The 23,625-nt window shown below is 37.6% G+C and overlaps 1 protein-coding gene across 1 annotated transcript in view; it reads right to left on the bottom strand.

Annotated features, from left to right (window-relative positions):
* Positions 1 to 2,568: 2,568 nt before the first annotated feature.
* The window catches only part of LOC149814573 (SNARE-like superfamily protein), a 30,640-nt gene continuing 9,583 nt past the window's right edge, over positions 2,569 to 23,625 (bottom strand). Inside the window, exons 5-6 of the mRNA XM_089989318.1 lie at positions 16,242 to 16,324; positions 2,569 to 2,918 (exon numbers count right to left, since the gene is read on the bottom strand). Coding sequence (XP_089845444.1) covers positions 2,826 to 2,918; positions 16,242 to 16,324 — 176 coding nt within the window. The 3' untranslated portion in view covers positions 2,569 to 2,825. The remainder of the gene's footprint in view (positions 2,919 to 16,241; positions 16,325 to 23,625) is intronic.

Genomic DNA, 23,625 nt, shown 5'->3' on the forward strand with positions numbered 1-23,625 from the left:
GACGTGTTTCTCTAAAAGCCCTACAATTTTCAATATTCTCTTTCATGTCCAAAATCGCAAATATCTAGATTTAAAAATACCTGTTTACCTTTTGCACATGTGAACTTCTGTATATAAGACTTCCTCTCAAATATGTGACTATTTTTTGCATAACAATATCTGTTATCATATTTGTATCTCTCCGGTCAGATTTCGAAAATAAACTTGTGTTTTTACCGTCATTGAAAAGTTGACACATAAGCCTATAACTTTCATGTTTTGAGTTAGAACCGAAAACACTTCTAAGGTTCACATTTTTTAGTTTCAAAACTGGAATAAAAACATGTTCTTCATCCTCTAGAGTTACACATTTTCCGTCATGAAAAAAATAGAAAAAAAGAGAAGAGGTAACACTTCTAAGGTTCTCATTTTTTAGTTTCAAAACCAGAATAGAAACATGCTCTTCACCCTCTAGAGTTTCACATCTTCTGTCATAAAAAAAATAGAAAAAAGAGATAGACCGAGATGTTAGCTTTTCATTGCCACCAGGATCACTTTGATTTGATGAGCGATTGGAGAGAAACGGCATCTCGAAGATAGACTATTCCTCATAAACATGCAAACAACAAACATAAGTGAGGATGAGGAAGTTTGCATAAAATATAGGCTAAAAAAGTTCACATAAAATATAGGCGAACTTAAGAAAGTTTGCATAAAATATAAGCGGACATGAAAAGGTCTGCATAAAATATGTGCACATTTCCTAAGTCTAAGTAAAATATATGACTTGAGAAAGTCCGCATAAAATATATATATATGCAGACTTCCTCATTTTGTTCAAGTTTAACAGGAAGTTTGCATATAATTTTATGCGAATTTTGTGAAGTCTGCAAAAAAAATGTGCGGACCTCATTTTAAGTGGGTGTATGCAGCACCCAAGGAGCGAAACGATATATCGCACAAACTTCATCAATTCCCCACATGTGAAGGGTAAAAAGAACATTCCAATGCATGCTATTTGCGATTTTGGACATGAAAAAAATATCGCAAATTGTGAATTTTTTTAAGAAAACACATCATTTTTACTATACAGTATAGCCATTTTATGTTTTTTAATAATAGGGTCCAAACTTTTTGGTATTTTGCATTGCTTAAGAGAAGGGTTGCGAGGTCGGATCTTATGCAAATTTTAGTGGGCTTTTTCGTGTGTCAGACAAGAGGGCTCAAATATTCTGGTTTTTTCTGGATATAACTCTTGTGGATTGGAAAGTATTCATTACTTGTTATAGTGTCTGGGTCAGATGTGAAAAAGCTATTTATTGTATTTGGGTTTTGACCGGAATCCAACAAACTGTAGGTTGGTGGGGGCTATAGCCCTTGAAGCTTCATTTTAGAGTAAGGTTGCATGTCAAGCTTGAGACGTCATTAGCTTGATAGAGAACAGATTTGTCCAGCGAGGAAGCGTTTTCTTCTTTCTTTTAACCAAAGCAAACTGGTAACTCTTGATGAGGAAAATGAAGTAACAATATGGTTATCATGGAGCCCAGTTTGCCAAGCAAAGACAAGAATAATGCACCCATCAAAACGCATTTAATCACTGAAGCCAGGTTCAGTTATTATCACAATCAAGGGAACTTTTAAAACTTCAGAAGCTCGCGTTTGACACGCTTTTTATGTGTTTCCCAAACTTCATGGGAAACTCGATTTTTAGGAAAACCTTGTTTTCTCCTTGTAATATAAACTTCTTTCATGTTCAAAACATACGATCTAAAACCCGGTTCCCACAAACCAAACCATATAGGTCACATCTGTAAGGTTGGTTTCTTCATTTTTCTTGAAAGGCAAACTAGGGTTAAGGCAGAACCCCACCAATTATAATTCAATGTACAACTGGGTTTTGAACCTGCAACCTACCACTACAAGGAGACGTGCACTGACAGCTCCTACCAACCACGCCGAGCAACAGTTGGTCTGTAAGGTTGGTTTCATGAAAACAGATAAATTAAAAAATGAAAAAAAAAAACTCATTAAAACATCATGGGGATCAGACCCAAATATTGCGCCATATAAAAACTCATAATAGAGCACAAGAACAGAAATACATGTCAAACTTGGGCATGCATGTCATCTGGCAGTCGGCTCATACTACAAACGTGGTTGGAATCAACAAATGCTTGGATTTGGCATACAATGTGCAAACCACCCCAAAACACCCACCTCCACCTTGGCCCTTTGGATCTATTTAATTCCATCTGTATCAAAATCTAGCCAAATTCTAAACCAAAACTACCAACAACGTGACATACAGAAAATTGGCATCCTGCCTCATCTTGGCCAATCTGAAATCTCCATAAGAACCCGCTTGTTTTCAGGAGGCGATATACATCCATTTTCATATGAAATTGATCATTTTCCTGCCATGAAACAATTGCTATTTGTGGCTAAAATGGTGGGCCATGGGCCCTAAATTTCCCCCGGGATGTGGGGTTTTCATACCGAACCCTTCCCCAAGGCGGCCGTCGATCACACTATTGTGCAATGACAAAGACTACTCTTACCAGAGAATCAACATTAAAAGACCAAAAAAAATGAAGAAACCAAGTGTATTTTGCCATACTGTTTCAATTCAAGATGCTCTGTAAAACGTTCAAACAATTGTGCTTCAACTCACACTGAAGGGAAAGTGCTCTAAGAAAGAAAACAAGAAAGCAGCAGAGCTGACCCCTAAAGAAATGTACAAACATCACGATAAGCCATGTGTAAGTGAATTCAGAAGGGAACTCTATAATCTTTGTCAGATAACTTCTATAACAAGGGAGAAGGGGTGGTGGAACAGAACACATGGTCTATAGATATTTCCTTGCGAGGGCCCGAACTTTTGTGTCAAAGTGTGAAGATGTTATGCGAGATCCAGGTATATATAACGGATTAAGAAGAATCTGCAAAACAAAAAGCAGAGTCGGTCAAATTTTATTTAACAAATGACGATCAAGGAAATGAACACAACTTCGCATCTTTTCATTGTAAATGAGACAAAGACCCATGAACTCCATAATTCATCTAACAACAGATTCGGACAAAAATCAGATAAGAGAATAATTAAAGAATAAAAGATAAAGGAAAACCACTAGGAAAATCCTCCAAGGATAATTTAGCATCTTAAATTAGCCGGATGAGCAATAAACCTAGGATGCCATCTACTTCAAATCATATAGAGATCTATTACTGCTCATTTTACTTTGTTTTTAACAAGATAAGAAAATTTTCTATTAAACTGAAAGGATTTGTAAGTCTTTTATAATAACCGACACTTAGAGTTCAGGATTTTCGCTATCTACAGTTCCAATCCTCCAAAGCAAGATTGGAAGGTTAGCTCCTATCAATAACAGAAATAACAGATACACAGCACTTTCCACGACAAGATAAAGTGCTTGGAGACTTCAGATATGTTTGGACACTGAGACTCTAAGGCCACACATCTTGCGCTTCACATGAAATGTTATGTTAAAATCCATGTAACAGAACTTCCGGTTCATCAAATTCTCAAAAAGTAGAACAATTTTAATCTTCTAAATAAAAGTAGTTCTATCAGGGTGGTGGCAACAATTCCTGGAAAAGTGAAAAACATGTGGAACCCACAGTACTATATAATTCTCATACTCTAAATTTTTAGGAACCTTCATCAAAGAGTGTTCCCTATTAAGAATGTATATGTACATACAGGTCCAGATTTGGACCCTCATACCCGATCCGATCAGTGTATTACATATACATCAAAGAATAGGGCACGATTCTTATTGATTAAGAATTGTGCTTATCGTGGCTGCCTCCTCTCTTCTCTTCCTCACAGCAGTGATACAGAAGACCAAGATTACAGGTGCGTGATTTTTATGATGGTATCAGAGCAGCGGCAACTCTGGGCGTAACAGGGTCTTCATCGTAACGTGACACGGCTGAGTCTTCCTCCTCGTCATCTGATCTCGTCAGCCGTGCGTGTCAATCCTCATCTGTCTGCTACACAGGTGAAGTCGAGTTCTTGCATCCGAGTTCTTCAGTCGAGCCCTCCTCTTCTTTAGTCGAACCCAAAAGTTGAGTTCTCCTCTAAACAGGTAAAGCTGAGTTCTCCTCTAAACAGGTCGAGTTTCCTGTTTTTCCTTCTTGTTTCACGATCTCCCAGTTCTTACTTCAACTGAGTTCTCTTCTACAATCAAGTTGAGCTCTCTTCGAAGAGCTGAGTCTTTCAGTCAAGTTTCCCCTTTTTCACAACGTCAAAATTGAATCTGATCATATACGATCAGTTTTCTAAATTCTGATTATTCTTCTGCTCCCTTTTACATCTGTTCTTTTTCAGATTAAAACATACTTGTTCTTTTTCTTACCTACATCACGAGTTGATATTTTTATATTAGACTTGCAATCGTTTCATTTCTAAGACTTTTAAATTTGCAACATCACGACTTCTGCCAAGTCTGTCTGAAGAACTACAGCACGACTGTTCCAAAAACAAAAAAAAACAAAAAAAAAAGTGGCCGGACAGACTTGTGTTGCTGGGTCAATGAATTGCTGAAGAACTGAACCAAAGTTTCTTTTCTCTTTATCCCTTAATCAATTCTTTCCTTTTCATCAACTCGTGTTTTCTCATTCTTCTCTTTAGTCAACTCGTTCATTTATTTTTTTATTTTTTTTCATGGATTCCCCATCACTTCCGTCCAGTTTTCTTGGTCAACTCATATCTGAGAAATTGAATACCTCTAATTTCTTGACTTGGAAGAGGCAAATTTTGCCTTTTATTCGTAGTTTGGACCTCTTTGGTCACCTCGATGGAACGATTCATGCACCTTCCGAGTTCTTCCTGCAGGAAGAGCAAGACGATAAAGGCGAGGTTTCTAATAAACTAGTTCGCAATCCAGAATTTACAATATGAAAAAGAAAGGATCAGGCGGTTGTGGCTTACATTACCTCTACACTTTCTCAAAAGGTATTAATGGTCATTCCAGATGAATGTTCAGCTAAAGAATTGTGGGAGATACTAGCGCAGACCTATTCACAGATTTCTAAAGAGAGAGTTTCAGCTCTTAAAGAAAGAAAATTTATCGGTTATAGAATACATGAACAAAGTCAAGAGCATCACAGACCAATTAGCGATGGTGGGATGTGTTATTCCGAACAAAGAGAAAGTTCAACAAGCGCTGAATGGTCTTATCACATGTTAGTCACCTCTCTTTTATGCCTTCCTTCATTGCCTAACTTTGATGATTTGCACGTGAAACTCCTGCAGTATGAAGTTACTATTAGAGGTGAGGAGTTGACTTCCAATTCCAGCAATCATGAGGTCCTTGTCACAGGCATGGTGGCAGGACGTGGCCGTGGAGGCTTTCGAGGTGGACGGAGACAGGGAAGAGGTAATCAAGGAGGTCGTGGATTACTTCCCATGCCTAACATGTCACCCAACTCATTCCCAGCTAACCAATCTTCTAGACAGATACCAACGTGTTTTCAGTGTAATAAAAATGGGCACATTAAGGCAAACTGCTGGCATAATCCGCAAAACAAAGGCAAATTTGGTGGTGTTGGGCCTTCCACCAGAGGACAAGCAAGAGATGAAAAGGAGAATGTGAAGAACCTCTTGATCTCCGCCCTTTCCGAGTTAAGTTTCAAGCAAACTGAGCAGGAGACTTGGTACATTGACTCCGGAGTTGTTGCACATGTGACGTTGGTAAGATTTATAACCCATTCCTTATCAAGGTAAATTTAGTATTAAAACTGGAGATGGTGCCCTCCACCCTATATCCCATGTTGGAAACATTTCTCTTCCACTCCTCAATTCTTCACTTCTTTTGTCTGATGTTTATCACTCACCTAGTATTGTTAAAAATATTGTTTCTATTTCTAAACTTTTCGATGATACTAATTCTTGTGTTGAATTTACTCATTCTTCTGTATGTGTCAAGGATCTTCTCACGAAGAAGACGCTCGTTGAAGGAGAGCAATAAGGAAATATTTGTTAGAATTGTATTTGTATCGGATATGGATTCGATATCGGATCCATATCCGAGCGTATGCTTTCCCCATGCTTGGGCGGTGGCATACTTGTAATCCTGTATATTTTTCATGTATTTTGTTCAGTAGTGTTAGATCCTATATATATCTTATTAAGAGAGGGTCACGATACTTTTAACGTGCCCTACTTTCCATTTGGCATCCTCCTCTTCTCCCCCCCCTCTCCTCTCTTCTCTTTATTTTGTATTTTCAGATTGAAGGCTATTCTCCAAAGCTTGAAGGCGCACTATCTTGAAGCCCTATTCAGATTCTTTCATGGTATCAGAGCAACCCACGATCGACGCTTGTTTCTCCAGCCACGAGCGAGTCTTCTCCAGCCACGATCGACGAACTGCTGAGTTACGTTTGCCTTCTTCATCACGCCTGTCAACCAGGCCACGATCTGCTGAGTTTGATCTTCATTCTTCAGCCGAGTGCCTGATCCTCATCCTTCAGCCGAGTGCCTGATCCTTCAGCCGAGTACCTTTGGAAACGCAAATATTATATCAGCATAATCATGTCCACCCTCTCTTCGAGTTTTCTCTCCCAACTCATCTCCCAAAAGTTAACCCATTCCAACTATTTGACGTGGAAACGTCAGATAGTCCCTTTCATTAAGAGCCATTGTCTATATGGTCATATTGATGGCTCTACTCCAGCCCCGCCTGAATTGATTTTGGGTGAAACAAAGGATGCTACTAGTTCGGTGACTGCTACAGATAATATCCCTAATCCAGCATATGCCGTATGGATGGCACATGATCAGGCTTTAGTTGCTTATATTACTTCTACCCTCTCTGAAGAAGTGCTTGCAGGTATAGATGATGATATCTCAGCTTTTCAACTATGGAATACGCTTGCAAATACATACTCTCAAGTTTCAGAAGCTAGATATCTTCAATTGAAGCGTCAATTTCAAAGCATAAATAGAGGCTCCAGATCTGTACTTGAGTATCTCTATGAGATTAAAAATGTAAGCGATCAACTTGCTGTTATTGGCCATCCTATTTCAGACAAGGATAAAGTTCAGCAGGCTCTTAGTGGTCTAGGGTCAGAGTTTGATATATTTTGCACTGCTCTGGAGGTTCTCCCTGTCTTACCCTCTTTTGAAGACTTAAAGGCAAAATTGATCCAGCATGAGGCTAGTAGAGTTCACAGGCATGATGCTTCCATTTCTACTTCGCCCAGTATTTTAGTTACTTCTACACATGGTGTGTCAGGACAGCGTGCACATACTTGGGCTCATACATCCGGACAAGGAAAGGGTATTCTTCCTACTCCTCAGGGCAGCACTCTTGTTAACATGCCAAAGCGTATCCCTACATGTTTCTATTGCAACAAGAGAGGACATGTTAAATTTGAATGTTGGCACAATCCTCAGAACAAAGCTAAGGGAGGTCGACGTGATCACAGGCTAACCCCCTCTATCATTTCTAGAGCGTCTTCCTCCTCATTCACGCCCGATGCACAACAACTCTTAATGACAGCTATTTCTAATCTGAATCTCAAGCAAAATGATGATGGTGTCTGGTATGTGGATTCTGGTGCTGCCGCCCATGTGACTGATGATGCAGGTAAACTCTCTAGTGCATCTCCATATTTAGCAAAAGGTTCTGTAGTTACAGGTGATGGCACTCACCACAAAATTACTCACATTGGTAATGCATATGTTTCTTTGCCGCATACTTCTCTTCCTTTACACAATGTTTTAGTCGTCCCTAATGTCAAGAAAAACATTATTTCAGTATCTAAACTCATTGATGACTCTTCCACATCAGTTGAATTCACTCCTTCCTCTGTTTTTGTCAAGGATCCTCTCACCAAAACGATATTCGCTGAAGGAATTCGTGAAGGCAACATGTACGTCCTCAAAGAAGCTCCTCCAGTGTCCAAGTCCAGTTCATCTGTTTCTTTTCCTATCAGTCCGAATGAAGTCAATTTGACTCAAATAGATATGCCGTCTATTTGGCATAATCGATTAGGCCATTGTAGTCATTCTTTTATTTCTAGCCTTGTTAATAATGGATTGTTGCACAAATCCAGTCTGAGACCTGTTAGTGAGTCAGGCATGTGCTCAAGCTGTCAACTTTGTAAGAGTCATGCCCTTCCTTTTAATTCCATCAATAAAAGAGCTTCTAAATTGTTTGAAACGATTTACTCTGATGTTTGGGGACCAGCTCCTGTCTCATCTCCTTCCGGCAGTAGATACTATGTCATTTTTGTTGATTCTTTTTCTCGCTATACATGGATACACTTCATAAAACACAAATCTGAAGTGTTCCGTTTGTTTAGCCAATTTCATGCCCTCATCCAAAATAAATTTTCATCCAACATAGTGCATTTTCAATGTGATGGTGGTGGTGAATATTTATCATCTGAATTTACTGAATACTTGCTAAATCATGGCATCACTAGACAAATATCTTGTCCACACACACCACAGCAAAATGGCATTGCAGAACGCAAGCACCGACACATTGTAGAGACTGCCTTAAGCATGCTCCATGACACTGATCTCCCTATGACTCTATGGACTGAGGCATTTCACACGGCCGTTTATGTTATAAATCGATTGCCTTTAGCTCTTCTCGCAGGGAAATCTCCTTTCTTTCTTTTGAATCATGAGCATCCTAAGTATGATGAGCTTCGGGTTTTTGGATGCATTTGCTATGTTCATGTTGATTCCAGCCTCCGGAACAAACTTCAGGCTCGGGCTATAATGTGTCAGTTTGTGGGCTATGCAGACCATTATCGAGGCTATAGGTGCTATAATCCCCTAACAGGCCGTATACATATTTCAAGACATGTTGTTTTTGATGAACTCAGATTGCAGTTTCACACTTCTTCCAAGGCTATTCATGATTCAGCGTCCAGACTATATGATCCATGGTTATGTGCTAATATCTTAGGCGATGGGATTCAACCGACCACTTTTCCAGCCCCTTCTGACAGTAATCACATTGAAGCAGAAATGTCTGATGCCCAGATGGATAGTACTCACATTGAAGCAGACATGTCTGATACTCAGATGGCTGATCCTCCTTTAGACAGATTTTCTGGCTTGGTTTATTCTCGTCGCACTCCTGCCTCTACTACTGATTCTGTCATTGTTCCTTCTCATCCACGAAGGTCCACTCGAGCGAGACATCCCGTGGATAGATGGATAAGCTATAACACTTTCACTTTGGATTTTCAGCTTTTTATGACCAGTTTGCATAAACAGACTGAACCAAAGTGTTATTCTCAGGCCTCTCAAAACTCCCGTTGGATTGAAGCCATGAATGAAGAAATGGAAGCCCTGAATGAATGTCAAACATGGGAAGTCGTTCCACGGCCAAGGGATAAGAATGTTGTTGGGTCTAAATGGGTTTATAAAATCAAATATAAACCAGATGGCAGTATTGATAGGTATAAAGCTCGTCTTGTGGCTAGAGGTTTCACTCAACAACATGGGGAAGATTATGATGAGACTTTCAGCCCTGTTGTTAAGATGAGTACCATTCGAGTTATTCTCTCTCTTGCTGTTACTTTTGGATGGTCATTACATCAACTTGATGTCAAAAATGCTTTTCTTCATGGTTTACTCAAAGAGGACGTCTACATGGAACAGCCACCAGGATATGCTACTAATGATTCTAATCTATGGGTATGCAAGTTGCACAAGTCATTATATGGGTTAAAACAGGCTTCTCGTTCATGGTTTGAAAGGTTCTCCCTTCACATTCAAGAAGCTGGTTTTCAGAAGAGTGCTCTTGATCATTCTCTTTTTATCTATCACAAAGGAGGGATCACTACTTGGTTATTGATATATGTGGATGACATTGTTCTCACGGGAAATACTTCCTCTCATATCGTCCAAATCAAAGAAGTGTTAGAACAACACTTCAAAATGAAAGATCTCGGGGACCTCAGATATTTTTTGGGTGTTGAATTAGACAGGACTGAGGATTCCCTCACTCTTTCTCAACACAAGTATGCCCTTGATATTCTCACATCCTCTGGTATGTCTGATTGTAAGCCCATTAACACGCCCAGCGTTTTGCATGCAAAGTTGAACGTTTCAGATGGCAGTCCTGCATATCCTGTTCCAACCCTTTACCGCAGTATTGTTGGGAAACTTCAATATTTGACATTCACTCGGCCCGACATTGTATATGCTGTCAATCAAGTTTCCCAGTTTATGCATGCTCCCACAGACACTCATATGGAAGCTGTCAAGCGTATCTTACGTTATCTCAAGGGGACTATTGGCGATGGACTTACTTATAAACGCATGTCTCCTACTGTGGATGGTCATATTATCTCTACTTACACTGATGCTGATTGGGGAAGCGATCTTGATGAACGCCGATCTGTTTCTGGCTATTGTGTCTTTCTCAATTCTAATCTTGTCTGTTGGAGTAGTCGCAGACAACGCGCCATTGCAAAATCCAGCACAGAAGCTGAATATAGGGCCATGGCTGCTGGCACTGCCGATGCTACTTGGCTTCGTCACCTCCTTGGGGAATTATCTCTTCCTATTGCTCAATCTTCCATGCTGGTTGACAATCAAAGTGCCATTAAAATTTCATTCAATCCCATACTTCACAGTCGTACCAAGCACATTGAGATTGATCAACATTTCATTCGTCAGAAAATAGAAGATGAGGAAATCTCCCCTGCATATATACATACTTCTGAACAAGTTGCTGATCTTTTCACCAAAGGACTCACTGGATCACAGTTTTGGCATTTGAAGAACAAGTTGGGCATGATGAAAACTCATGCACAACTTGAGGGGGGATGTTAGAATTGTATTTGTATCGGATATGGATTCGATATCGGATCCATATCCGAGCGTATGCTTTCCCCATGCTTGGGCGGTGGCATACTTGTAATCCTGTATATTTTTCATGTATTTTGTTCAGTAGTGTTAGATCCTATATATATCTTATTAAGAGAGGGTCACGATACTTTTAACGTGCCCTACTTTCCATTTGGCATCCTCCTCTTCTCCCCCCCCTCTCCTCTCTTCTCTTTATTTTGTATTTTCAGATTGAAGGCTATTCTCCAAAGCTTGAAGGCGCACTATCTTGAAGCCCTATTCAGATTCTTTCATCTTGAAGCCCTATTCAGATTCTTTCAATATTTATGTCCTCAAAGAGTCTCTTTCTGCTTGTGCTGCTCCAATAAATCCACAGCCAGTTCAGCCAGTGTCATTTAAAGATTGTTTTAGTCTGTCTTAGTGCAATAAGTCAGAAATTTGGCATCGTCATTTAGGTCATTGTAATTGTTCATTCATTGAAAAAATTGTGTCTAGTGGACTTGTTCTACAGTCCAGTTTGAGTATTGAGTCTGATATTTCTCTTTATTCCAGTTGTCATTTATGTAAGAGTCATGTTCTTCCATTTTACTCAATAAATCAAAGAGCTTATGTGCCTTTTGAAATTGTCTATTCTGATGTTTGGGGACCTGCCCCACAATCTTCCTTATCGAGCAGTCGCTATTATGTCACTTTTATCGACAGTTATTCCAGATATACTTGGATCTACTTTATGAAACACAAATCTGAAGTGTTCAAGCTTTTTTCGCTCATTTTGTGCCTTAGTTTGTAATCAGTTCTCATCTCAAATCCAACATTTCCAATGTGATGGTGGGAGAGAGTATCTATCAAAGAAATTTACTCAATTTCTCCAAGATAAAGGAATAAGTCGTCGAATATCTTACCTGCACACACCACAACAAAATGGTGTGGCAGAAAGAAAACATCGACACATTGTTGAAAGTGCATTGAGCATGATACATGGCACTCACGTTCCTTTAAGCTTGTGGACAGAAGCTTTTCATTCTGTTGTGTATATCATAAATCGACTGCCAATGAAATTACTTGTGAATCAATCTCCTTATTTTACTCTCTTTGGGACTCACCCTGATTATAATGAATTGTGAGTGTTTGGTTGCATATGGCATGTTCATATTGACAGTTCCCAACGTGGCAAGTTCTAAAATAAGGCATGCAAGTGTAAGTTCGTTGGTTATGTTGATCAATACAAAGGTTATCGCTGCTACGATTCCACTACTAATCGCATCAAAATCTCAGGGAATATTGTGTCTGATGAGACTCATACTGAGAGCCCAGGAAGGGTAGAAGAACACAGCGTGAATGATGAAAGTTATCAGTCGTGGCTTGTTGTTGAGGTGTTTGATCAAATGGCTACTCGTGATGCTCCCTCATGTCATACAATATCGACTGAACAGAATAAACTTGGTGTGTGTACACAAAGGGAAGAGACGCCGACCACGCAGGATACTATGCCTATCGCTTCAGATATTACCAAGTTTCAAGGGGATGTCTATGTACGGCGAAATAAATGCAATGCTCAGCGAACCGATGTGCACCCTAGAAGGCCTGAGAGGATTCGTCATCCTATTGAAAAATGAGTTAGTTATAACTTCTCTACAGACTTGCAGCTATTCATCTCCCAGATTGAAAAACAGGATGAACCTATTAGTTTTTTACAAGCATCTATGTCACTCAAATGGGTTGAAGTCATGAATGAGGAAATGAAAGCCTTATATGAGTGTGGAACTTGGGAGATTGTTCCCAGACCATCCGACAAAAATGTTGTAGGGTCTAAATGGGTTTATAAAATAAAGCATAAACCGGATGAATCTATTGAACGCTATAAGGCAAGGTTGGTGGCAAAAGGTTTTACTCAAGAATATGGGCAAGATTATGATGAGACTTTTAGTCCTGTGGTCAAGATGGGAACTATTCGATTAATTTTGTCTTTGTCGGTTCAGTATGGATGGACTCTTAATCAACTTGATGTCAAAAATGCATTTTCGCATGGTAGCTTGAAAGAAGAGGTGTATATGGAGCAACCCTCTGGTTATGCAGAATATAGCCCCAGCACACATGTTTGCAAACTACAAAGAGCCATCTATGGGTTAAAGCAGGCTTCTCGTTAATGGTTTGACAGTTTTTCCCTTGAAGTTCTGCGATACGGTTTCATTCATTCTCACCTCGATCATTCATTGTTTATTTTCTGTGATCGTCAGGTACGCACCTTGATTCTTATATATATGGATGACATTATTATTATTGGGAATTCAGATGAACACATAAAATCCACGAAGGACTTATTGAGTCGACAATTTAAGATGAAAGATTTGGGAGTCTTACGTTATTTCTTGGGAGTTGAAGTGGATAGACAGAATGGATCTCTTTCATTAACCCAACACAAATATACCTTGGATATGTTGGAAAAGGCAGGCATGACAGATTGTAAACCACTATCCACTCCTAGTGTATTAAACCACAAGCTCAGCTCTCAAGATGGGGAATCATATAAAGACTCCAAGCAATATCGTAGTCTCGTTGGAATGCTTCAATACCTCACCTTTACCAGACCAGACATTGTGTATGCAGTGAACCAAGTGTCACAATTCATGTATGATCCACGAACAGAGCATATGAATGTTGTTAAGAGAATTCTTTGATATTTAAAAGGCACTCTTGGAGATGGTCTAGTCTATCATCAGTCCAAGTCCAAAGGAGAGCGACATCGATTAGATGTTTACACAAATGCAGATTGGGCTGGAGATCCAGATGATAGGCGATCGGTTTCTGGATTTTGTGTTTTTCTGGATGGGAACTTGATAGCGTGGCAATTGCACGATCCAGTACAGAAGCTGAGTACCGATTTATGGCGGCCGCTACAGCAGAGGCTACATGGTTGAGACATCTTTTGATTGAGATCGGAGAATCTATTATGCCCACCAATCTCCTTTGCGATAATCAAAGTTCCATACAAATTGCTTTCAATCCCATTCATCACAGTCATACCAAACATATAGAAATTGATCAACACTTCATTCGGCAAAAGATCGAAGATAGAGAAGTTGAGCCAGCTTATGTTCCCACAGCTGATCAAGTGGCGGATTTGTTTACTAAGGGACTTACCAGCGTCCACTTTTGGTTTTTGAAGAACAAGTCCATGGTGTGAAACCATGCACAACTTGAGGGAGACTATTAAGAATGTATATGTACATACGGGTCCAGATTTGGACCCTCAAACCAAACCAGATCCGATCAGTGTATTACATATATATCAAAGACTAGGGCACGATTCTTATTGATTAAGAATCGTGCTTCTTGTGGTTGCCTCCTCTCTTCTCTTCCTCACAGCAGTGATACAGAAGACCAAGATTACAGGTGCGTGATTTCTTAGATTCCCCTCTACTGCCAACCACCATTTACTCAAATGCACCCCATTAAGAGGAATGAACTTTCCCTTACCAATATCTAATTACTGGTCACAGCCTTTCTGTTTCATAAACCAATGCACTTGAACATCACATATTCATCATTCTTATGCTCAACTAACCTCCATATCTTCCATCTAAAACCTTTCCATTATTTGCAATATTCAAAATCACATCCTATGACATCTATCTGGTTTGTAGTTGCAAATTGACAGCATTCAGGGGTATAATATAGATGCCTAAAACTGCATATTATTAAAATATTATGCCAAACATTTGCTTTTCAAGGATGTTACTAATAAGTCCAACTGTTATGAAAACTTTACAAAGGATTTTCTAACAAAAATTCATAGAAGCAAAAAATTGCTACATTTATTCTGTTTTTCTCTTAATTTGCAAATTGTCTTATATGTTCACTTGATATTAGCAGCTTTCTATTGTTAATTTGATATTTGCTTGAAATGCTTCATTCAGACTCCACAAACACACACACACACACATGTCAAAATAGTCAACTGTACTGTTAACTAGTTGGGAAATCATCGGTGCAAGCTTGTATTGGCTCAACCTGACCTTATAGATGTGTTCTGCATAGTCTGTTTGCTAGTGATCGCACTTGGGTCATGTTTTCCCGACATAAAAATATAGTTTTTTTTAATTGTGAAATCTTGATACACTGTGGGCTCACTGGGCTGTTGACTTTTGAAAATCTTGAAAAAACTGCATACACGTCACAATCTCATGATCCAAAACCTATGTAAATCATATCTGTAGGTTCAGATCCATAAAAAACTGAAAAAAATGTAAAAAGAAAAGTATTCTCCACTAGTTAGCATGGTACAGTTGACTTCATGAATTATTAGTGTGTGCACACACACATGTGCATGCATGTGTGTATGTGTGTTATGGGAGTTAGGCGTCAATATCTCACTGTAGCACATTCTGCTTGCACAGATTGGATATAAATGCAAGAAATAACCTATGGCTGGTCTTAGGATGACCCATTCACTGATGAGATTTCACTCTTGAAGTGAATAAAAAATCAATAATGTAAAATACATTCAGATAACTTAATGATAGTGCATTCTGTGAAAATGAACTCAACCTTGGCTTAAAAAATTAGTAAATAGGCTACATCAAAAGAGCTCCTAAGTTAGTTTGCCTTCTGGTGATTTAATCCATGCAAAACAAGAGTGCCCCATAATAGGGTATTGCATTATTCAGTACCAAACTAGAATATATAGTTACATATATTATTTATTTATCTCGCTTTTGGGGTAGCAGGCCTCCCCAGTGGGAGGCCCGCATTACTGGGTATTGGCTCAGTAGCAGAGTGCCCCTGAAAATTGTGCCATTGTGTCAACTGTCAAGGCTCTCAGCCACATGGATTACAATGTGCTTGTCAGCCTGGTTCGAAGTGTGGATCATCCAAGGCACACTAGCATGTCATACTCCTATTCGAACAGGAAAGTGAAACAAACTTCTTTTCAAGAGGATAGAGGGCTAGATTGAGGTGAGATCCAATATATATATATATATATATATAGAGAGAGAGAGAGAGAGAGAACATAATTCATCATAGTTATTGAGAACAAAGGTCTGAATGTCAGAATTGAGTGTAACTGATAGCAGCACATGAAAGGAAATGAACAAATCAACAATGGCTGCTCATATTTCACCATGGATTTCAACTTTCAAGATGAGGTGTTTAGCTTCAATATCATACAAAATCAGCAATATTACTAATATATGCGCTATTGCCAACAGATATCTATTATCAAATACAAATGTTTCATATATTAAAACTACCTGTATATCAATTTCATAAATCTACATCTGTGCCATGTCTCTTTGAGAACATAAGGCACGACTTTTGAAAACAATTAATTCTCAAATGAACACACATTTAAATCATGTGTGTTCAGTACAAGAAACACTTCAAAGAATTCGGTAAACATTGGGAGCAGGGCTTATACCTTAATATACAGCTCATGGACCTCTTGAAAGAAACTTTTAATTCCATCTTCGTTATGAGAGTCATGAAGCAGCATCAATCTCGTATGTATAGTTCATTAAGGAAAATGCAGAAATGTGTGCAAATCAAGAAGTGTAATTATTTTAATTACCAAAGAGAATGTTATCCCAAAAACAATGCTTAAATGTTTGTGGATGATAAAGTAAATGGAATCAGCAAGCATGATACTACCTAAAATTATAAAACGAGCATTTATTGAAATAAAAAGGAATAGTATTACAGATTCTTAAATAGGTAGCAAGAAACACAGACCAAAAGAACTTCCAGATTCTACACTTATTATTAAATTAGAACATGTTATTTATTTTCCTTTTTTCCTTGTTAGACAAGATGGTTTCTCTAGGAGTCCACTAATGCAATAAGAATTATATCATACGTGTCAACAGACTGAGCAACAAAAACAATTCTCGGAGTTCATCCTTTCAAGCCTGACCATTCCAACATTTTAAGTTAAGCTGGAAACAAATGAATGGTTTGTTAAGGAGTGCCATTAAATAGCTAAGCTAAGAACCAAAGTATGGCAAGAACATTAAAAACAAGCATTGACACCTCTATTCTTCATTATATTTCTATAGAATGAGCTCAAAATAAATATATATATATATAAAGTACATTTAAAAATTTGGTCAAACCTTCCTAATGTTAACTAAAATAAAATAGAAATGACCTTCTGACAACGGTTGCAACAATATTATGAAATAACTGTTCAATCTCAAGCACCATTAGCATGTATCTATTTTATCCATCAAGCATTAATCCTACTACTAATGTTGTTTTTAAAACCCATCACACCATTGTATAACAATCCAAGGTACCTAATGTAGGCACTACAAGATATTATATTTTAATCATCAGATTTGACTCACTAATCTATACACCAAACATGTACCCCATATACTTCATTTTTATCCTACTAACTCCCAACTCTTTATGTTTTAGCATCTTCCTCAATAATTCTAACACTTGTACACTATCGCATATATAAACAACAATATATACTGTAGGACCTCTTCTACATATGCACACACACTCTTACGGGCTTAACATAAATTCCTAGCCTATCCTAAGCTTGACCAAGATTGTGCTCATCTCCTAATATATAAATTTACAGTAGTTTCAGGTCCATCATTTAAATAATCTCAGCATAGAATTTCCCCTTGGTGTTGATTTGGCACTTTATCATATGCCTTCCCTACTGATGTTTGTGTTAAGATAAATGTAACTTTTGTACATATTACATATAATATATATGTATATGTATATATATAATATAATTATTGTATATATTATATATTATATGTATATACGTATGTATCTATGTCACACGGACTCGGCTAAGGAGGTGCCGCACCCGAGTCGACACGCCCCGACACGGGTGCGGACTCTGGTGCGGCTTCGGACTCGGCCCGGACTCGGTCAACGCCGAGTCGGACTCGGTCAACGAGTTCAGGCCGAGTCCGTCCACATTTTGGACTCGGTCAACTTTGATCGAGTCCAAAAATGTCCCTAAAAAACCAAATTTTTTATTTTTTATTTAAAAATATATATATAAAAACTGTGACAATGTTGCAGTCACAGACTGTGACTGTGCTGCAGTCACAGACTGTGACTGTGCACAGTCGCACAGTCACAGACTGTGACTGTGCACAGTCACACAGACTGTGCTGTGGCATTTTAAAAATAAAATAAAATTATATATATATATATATATATTGCCGAGTCCCCGTGTCCAAAAATTTTTAAATTGTGCCACACCCGTGTCGCACCCGCACCCATGTGACATAGGTATGTATATATACATATATTGGCTAGCCGTTGGGAGCTAGTCCAATGGCCAGTCTCCAATGGCTAGAGAGCCCTCTCTTTACCCTCCAATTCTTTCCCTCTTCCTCTCTTATAAATATTGATGAGTGTGTGCTTTGTGAATTGAGAGAGTGATGGGTAGTCTTTTAGGTTCTTTTGAATGTTTGAATGTTTTATATAGTGAGGTCTTTATGTATTTTTCTTTTTATAATTTTAATGTTCATTATTAATGAAATCATTCATTCACAATACTTGTATTGTATTTGTTTCAATGTGTCTTGTTTGTATCCAAATGCCTTTTGGTTTGGGTTTTGTATTTCGGTTTAGAGCATCTTGGTTTCCATGCCATTTCGTGACATGGTATCAGAGCGAAGGATTATTGATCTTGGTATCTTGTTCGAGTTTGTACTTCGAAAGAAAAATTTGGATTGATATATGGCTTGGACTCGAGGCTCTCATATTTCGGTATGTATCTCTTGTTTAATCTTTAAAAGGTATTTATGATATATGTTTCAAAATTTATTTAAAACATTATGGTCATTTCTTGGGTATGTAAAATGTGTTTTTAAATTAATTGGAATTAGAGTTTTGTGAAATTTCTTTTAATGAGATATTGTTTTAAATTAATTGGAATTAGAGATGCGAGAGAATCGTTTACGGTGGTTTGGACATATTCGGCGAAGGCCTAATGATGCTCCAGTTAGAAGGTTGGAGAAATGGGAAAATATATTAGTTAAAAGAGGTCGGGGTAGGCCTAGGAAGACTTGGATGGAGATGATAGGAAAGGATATGAATGCTTTGAACCTCACCGAGGACATGGCGTTGGATAGAAATGATTGGAGGAAAAGGATTCATGTGGAAGACCCAAAATGAATTTCTTTTTTGGTTCATATCGCTGACCCCAATTGTTTTGGGATGAAGACGTAGTTGTTGTTGTTGTTGTTGTTGTGTTTGTATTTTGGCATTAACTCATAAGTAGTCTATTCTTGAGCTCTTTATGGTAAGTTCTCCATTTTATTATTATTTTTAATTCAAAAATATATTTTTATGCTCTCGTGTACCTGTTAATTTAAAATATATTTTGGGTATGTTAGTATCTTTATTATTATTTATGCATGTTTCTATAATGTATTAAAAATTATATTCTAAGTGAGTATGTGGTTTCTTAAGGATTCTAAATTCTATGATTAAATGTTTTCCAATGCATTCTTGCATTTTCTAATTATTAAAATATTTTTTTATCTCTTTTATGAGAATACCCCTTTGTGGGTTTTGTGTGTGAACTCCATTGTGAGTTTTTCTTTAGTTAATTGTCTACTTCTTGCCTATGACACAGGGATTCGGCTAGCAAGGTACTGCACCCGCGTCGACGCGACTCGACGCGGGTGCGGTCAACCCGATCCTGGGTGCGTTGACCGCACCCAGGATCATTTAGGTCCATTTTTTTTGGATTTTTTTTTTTAAATGCCCTATGAAATGGGCTGCGAAATTTTATAAAAAAAATTCTGCTGACAGCTGCTGATGGGCTGCAAAAATTTTTTTAAAAAAAATTCTGCTGACAACTCCTGCCTTTTCAAATCCTTTTTTTCGTAAAGGATTTTCTCTGCTGACAGCTCCTGTCAGCTGCTGACAGCTCCGGCCTTTTCAAATCCTTTTTTTCGTAAAGGATTTTCTCTCTCCCCTTTATATATATATATATATATATATGTATATATATATTACATTTTTGCCCCTACCTCACCCCCGCACCCGAGTTTTTTGGAAGTGCCGAATCCCCGCACCCGCACCCGCACCCGCACCCGCACCCATGTGACATAGCTTCTTGCATACCTGTCATTTATAAAATATTAACTTTTGCTCTCTTTGGTGTATGCCCTTAGTGGATTTTATAATTTTATGTACTCTTAGTAGACTTTGTAATATCGTGGTATAAAACTCATGAGTCATACTATGAAACTTTGGGAGAGGGTGATTGAGTCTAGGTTGAGGAAGGTTGTCATGATATCGGAGAATCAATTTGGTTTTATGCCTGGAAGATCAACTATGGAAGCTATACATCTTCTTAGACAACTTATTGAAAGATATAGAGAGAGGAACAAAGATTTGCATATGGTTTTTATTGATTTAGAGAAGGCATACGATAGAGTACCTAGGGACGTTCTCTGGTGGACAATGATGAAGAAAGGTGTTTCTCTCAAGTACATTAGTATAATTAAAGATATGTATGAAGGAGTAGTAACCAATGTCCGCACTTGTGGAGGGGTGACAACCAATTTTCCGATAACGGTTGGGTTACATCAAGGATCTGCTTTAAGCCCTTTCCTATTTGCGATAGTGATGGATGAACTTACGAGATCAATTCAAGAAAATGTACCGTGGTGTATGTTGTTTGCTGATGATATTGTTTTGATTGATGAGTCTAGAGCTGGGGTTAATGCTAAGTTAGAATTATGGAGACAGACATTGGAAGCTAGAGGTTTTAAGTTGAGTAAGAGTAAGACTGAATATATGGAATGTCGGTTTAGTAAGCAACGAAGTAGTGATGGGAGTGTAGTGAAGCTTGGTGAGCAAGATATACCGGTGAATGATTATTTCAAATATTTGGGATCCATCATTCAAAAGTATGGAGAAATTGATGGAGATGTAAATCATAGGATAAAGGTTGGGTGGATGAAATGGAAAAGTGCTACTGGAGTGCTGTGCGATCGTAGAATGCCATTGCGGTTGAAGGGAAAGTTTTATAGGATGACTATTAGACCCGCTTTACTATATGGTACGGAATGTTGGGCTGCCAAGAGACATCATATTCAAAAAATGAGTGTAGCTGAGATGCGGATGCTTAGATGGATGTGTGGAAATACAATAAAAGATAAGATTCGGAACGAAGAGATACGTAAGAAGGTAGGTGTTGCACCCATTGAAAATAAGATGCGAGAGAATCGTTTACGGTGGTTTGGACATATTCGGCGAAGGCCTAATGATGCTCCAGTTAGAAGGTTGGAGAAATGGGAAAATATATTAGTTAAAAGAGGTCGGGGTAGGCCTAGGAAGACTTGGATGGAGATGATAGGAAAGGATATGAATGCTTTGAACCTCACCGAGGACATGGCGTTGGATAGAAATGATTGGAGGAAAAGGATTCATGTGGAAGACCCAAAATGAATTTCTTTTTGGTTCATATCGCTGACCCCAATTGTTTTGGGATGAAGGCGTAGTTGTTGTTGTTGTTGTTGTATGATTATTTAATAACATGTGCTTTTGTGCTCAAATTCTCCTATCAATATCTATGTTTCCTTAAAATATGTGTTGATTTTGTGATTACATTCTTCTAAATTAGATTCCTTCGAAGTATGATCGTTTTATATATGTTTTTTATTTTCAAAATTATTTTTTAAACTGTTTTATTATGTTTAAAATCCAGTGCTTAAAATTATTAAAAACATTGTCTTAACACTCATCTTTTTGGATATTTTATATATATACATATATATTGTACTTTTGGTGTGTTTGACCATTCTCTCTCCATAATATATAACTAATATAGTTAATTTTGAAATCTTTTTTAGGTTTTATGATATATATATATATATATATACCTTGTGTATAGTTGGGATGTTTTGTTAGCCCTATTTACATGTTCTCAAGTATTGATGATATTGAAGATCCTAAAGCCCCTTTGCATAATAGAGCATATGATTGAAAATCAAGAGAAGAGAAACAAAGACATGATAGTTTGAGCAAATTATTGCCAGAAATCTTGAAGATTTTATGGGAGTTTTCGATGCATCCTTCCATGGAAGCAACTAATGAAGGAACTTGATGAAAACTATGAAGACATTTAAAGTCATGGGTTATTTCTTTTGTAGTTGCAAACTTAGTGAGTTACCGTAAGTTTGAGGGGGGTGTTAAGATAAATGTATTTTTTATACATATTATATATATAATATATATATATATATATGTATTTATTGCCGGAAATCTTGAAGATTTTATGGGAGTTTTCGATGCATCCTTCCATGGAAGCAACTAATGAAGGAACTTGAATGAAAACTATGAAGACATTTAAAGTCATGGGTTCTGTCTTTGGTATTTGCAAACTTACGGTGAGTTACCGTATGTTTGAAGGGGGTGTTAAGATAAATGTATTTTTTGTACATATTATATAATATATATATATATATGTATATGTATATATATATACATACATATATATTATATAATTATAATATAATATATATATATATATTAGTCAACTAAAGTTGACTATGACTAGCCATTGGGAGCTAGTCCAACGGCTAACCATTCTAGCCATTGGACTAGGTCCAACGGCTAATCAAACTAGCCATTGAAATTAGTCCAACGGCTAGAGAGCCCTCTCTTCACTTTCCCTCTTCCTCTCTTATAAATATTGATGAGTGTGTGCTTTGTAAAGTGAGAGAGTGATGGGTAGTTTTTTAGGTTCTTTTGAGTGTTTGAGTGTTTTATGTAGTGAGGTCTTTATGTATTTTTCTTTTTTTGTATTTTTAATGTTTATTATTAATGAAATCATTTATTCACAATACTTGTATTGTATTCGTTTTAATGTGTCTTGTTTGTATCCAAATGCTTTTTGGTTTGGGTTTTGTATTTCGGTTTGGAACATCTTGGTTTCAATGCCATTTCGTGACAGTTTGGTGCACTTCTTTTCTCTCCATTTTTTATTGATTGTTCATAGTAAGAGAATTATTATTTTGAAGGCCATTCTGACATGCAATCAATTGGGTTTATGTATGGTAACAAGCACATGATCCATAAAAGATAGAACTGTGAAAGTATCTCCAACAAGATACTAATATCAAGACCTTAATATTCTTGATATTGAACCCACCACGAAAGCACAATAAGAACACTTTAGAACACTTGTGCACAAAAAGCACAACCCACAAATAACTCACAAATGCACAAAGGCATAAAATAATGGAATCAATTTATTGAGAACTTGGGCTTTGACTCAAAGCCATGAAGAAATACAAAGGGGAGAACCCCTATTTATAACATCACTAAAGGGGGCCTTGGAGGGGCTCCACCCATAGTCGTTGGAGCCCCTCCAACGGTCACAAATGTGACCGTTGGAGAGGGCCCAACGACTATGTTGGTGGGCCCCCCAAGGTACCTTTTAGGTACAAATCCAAAAAAGAAATAAAAAGAACAAAAAGAAAAATAAAAATAAAAGAAACATAATTACAGTCACATCCGAAAAGTGAATGTGCGCAAAAATAGGGAAAAGACTAAACTACCCTTATGACAAAATAAATAGAAATATATATTTTATATATATATATTTGAGTAGATACATATACATATATATTAATATATGTATATGTATTACCATATATATATAAAATATATATATTACATAATATGATTAATGTACATAATTTAACACCCCCCTCAAACTTAGGGCAGGATGACCGAGAGTTTGCTAAGAAGGAAGTTGAAGCGCGGAGCACACAAGGCTTTAGTGAAGAAGTCTGCCAACTGAT

The sequence above is a fragment of the Nuphar pumila genome, chromosome 15 (genome assembly GCF_984573655.1).
Source record: "Nuphar pumila chromosome 15, dmNupPumi1.hap1.1, whole genome shotgun sequence".
Classification (NCBI taxonomy): Eukaryota; Viridiplantae; Streptophyta; class Magnoliopsida; order Nymphaeales; family Nymphaeaceae; genus Nuphar; species Nuphar pumila.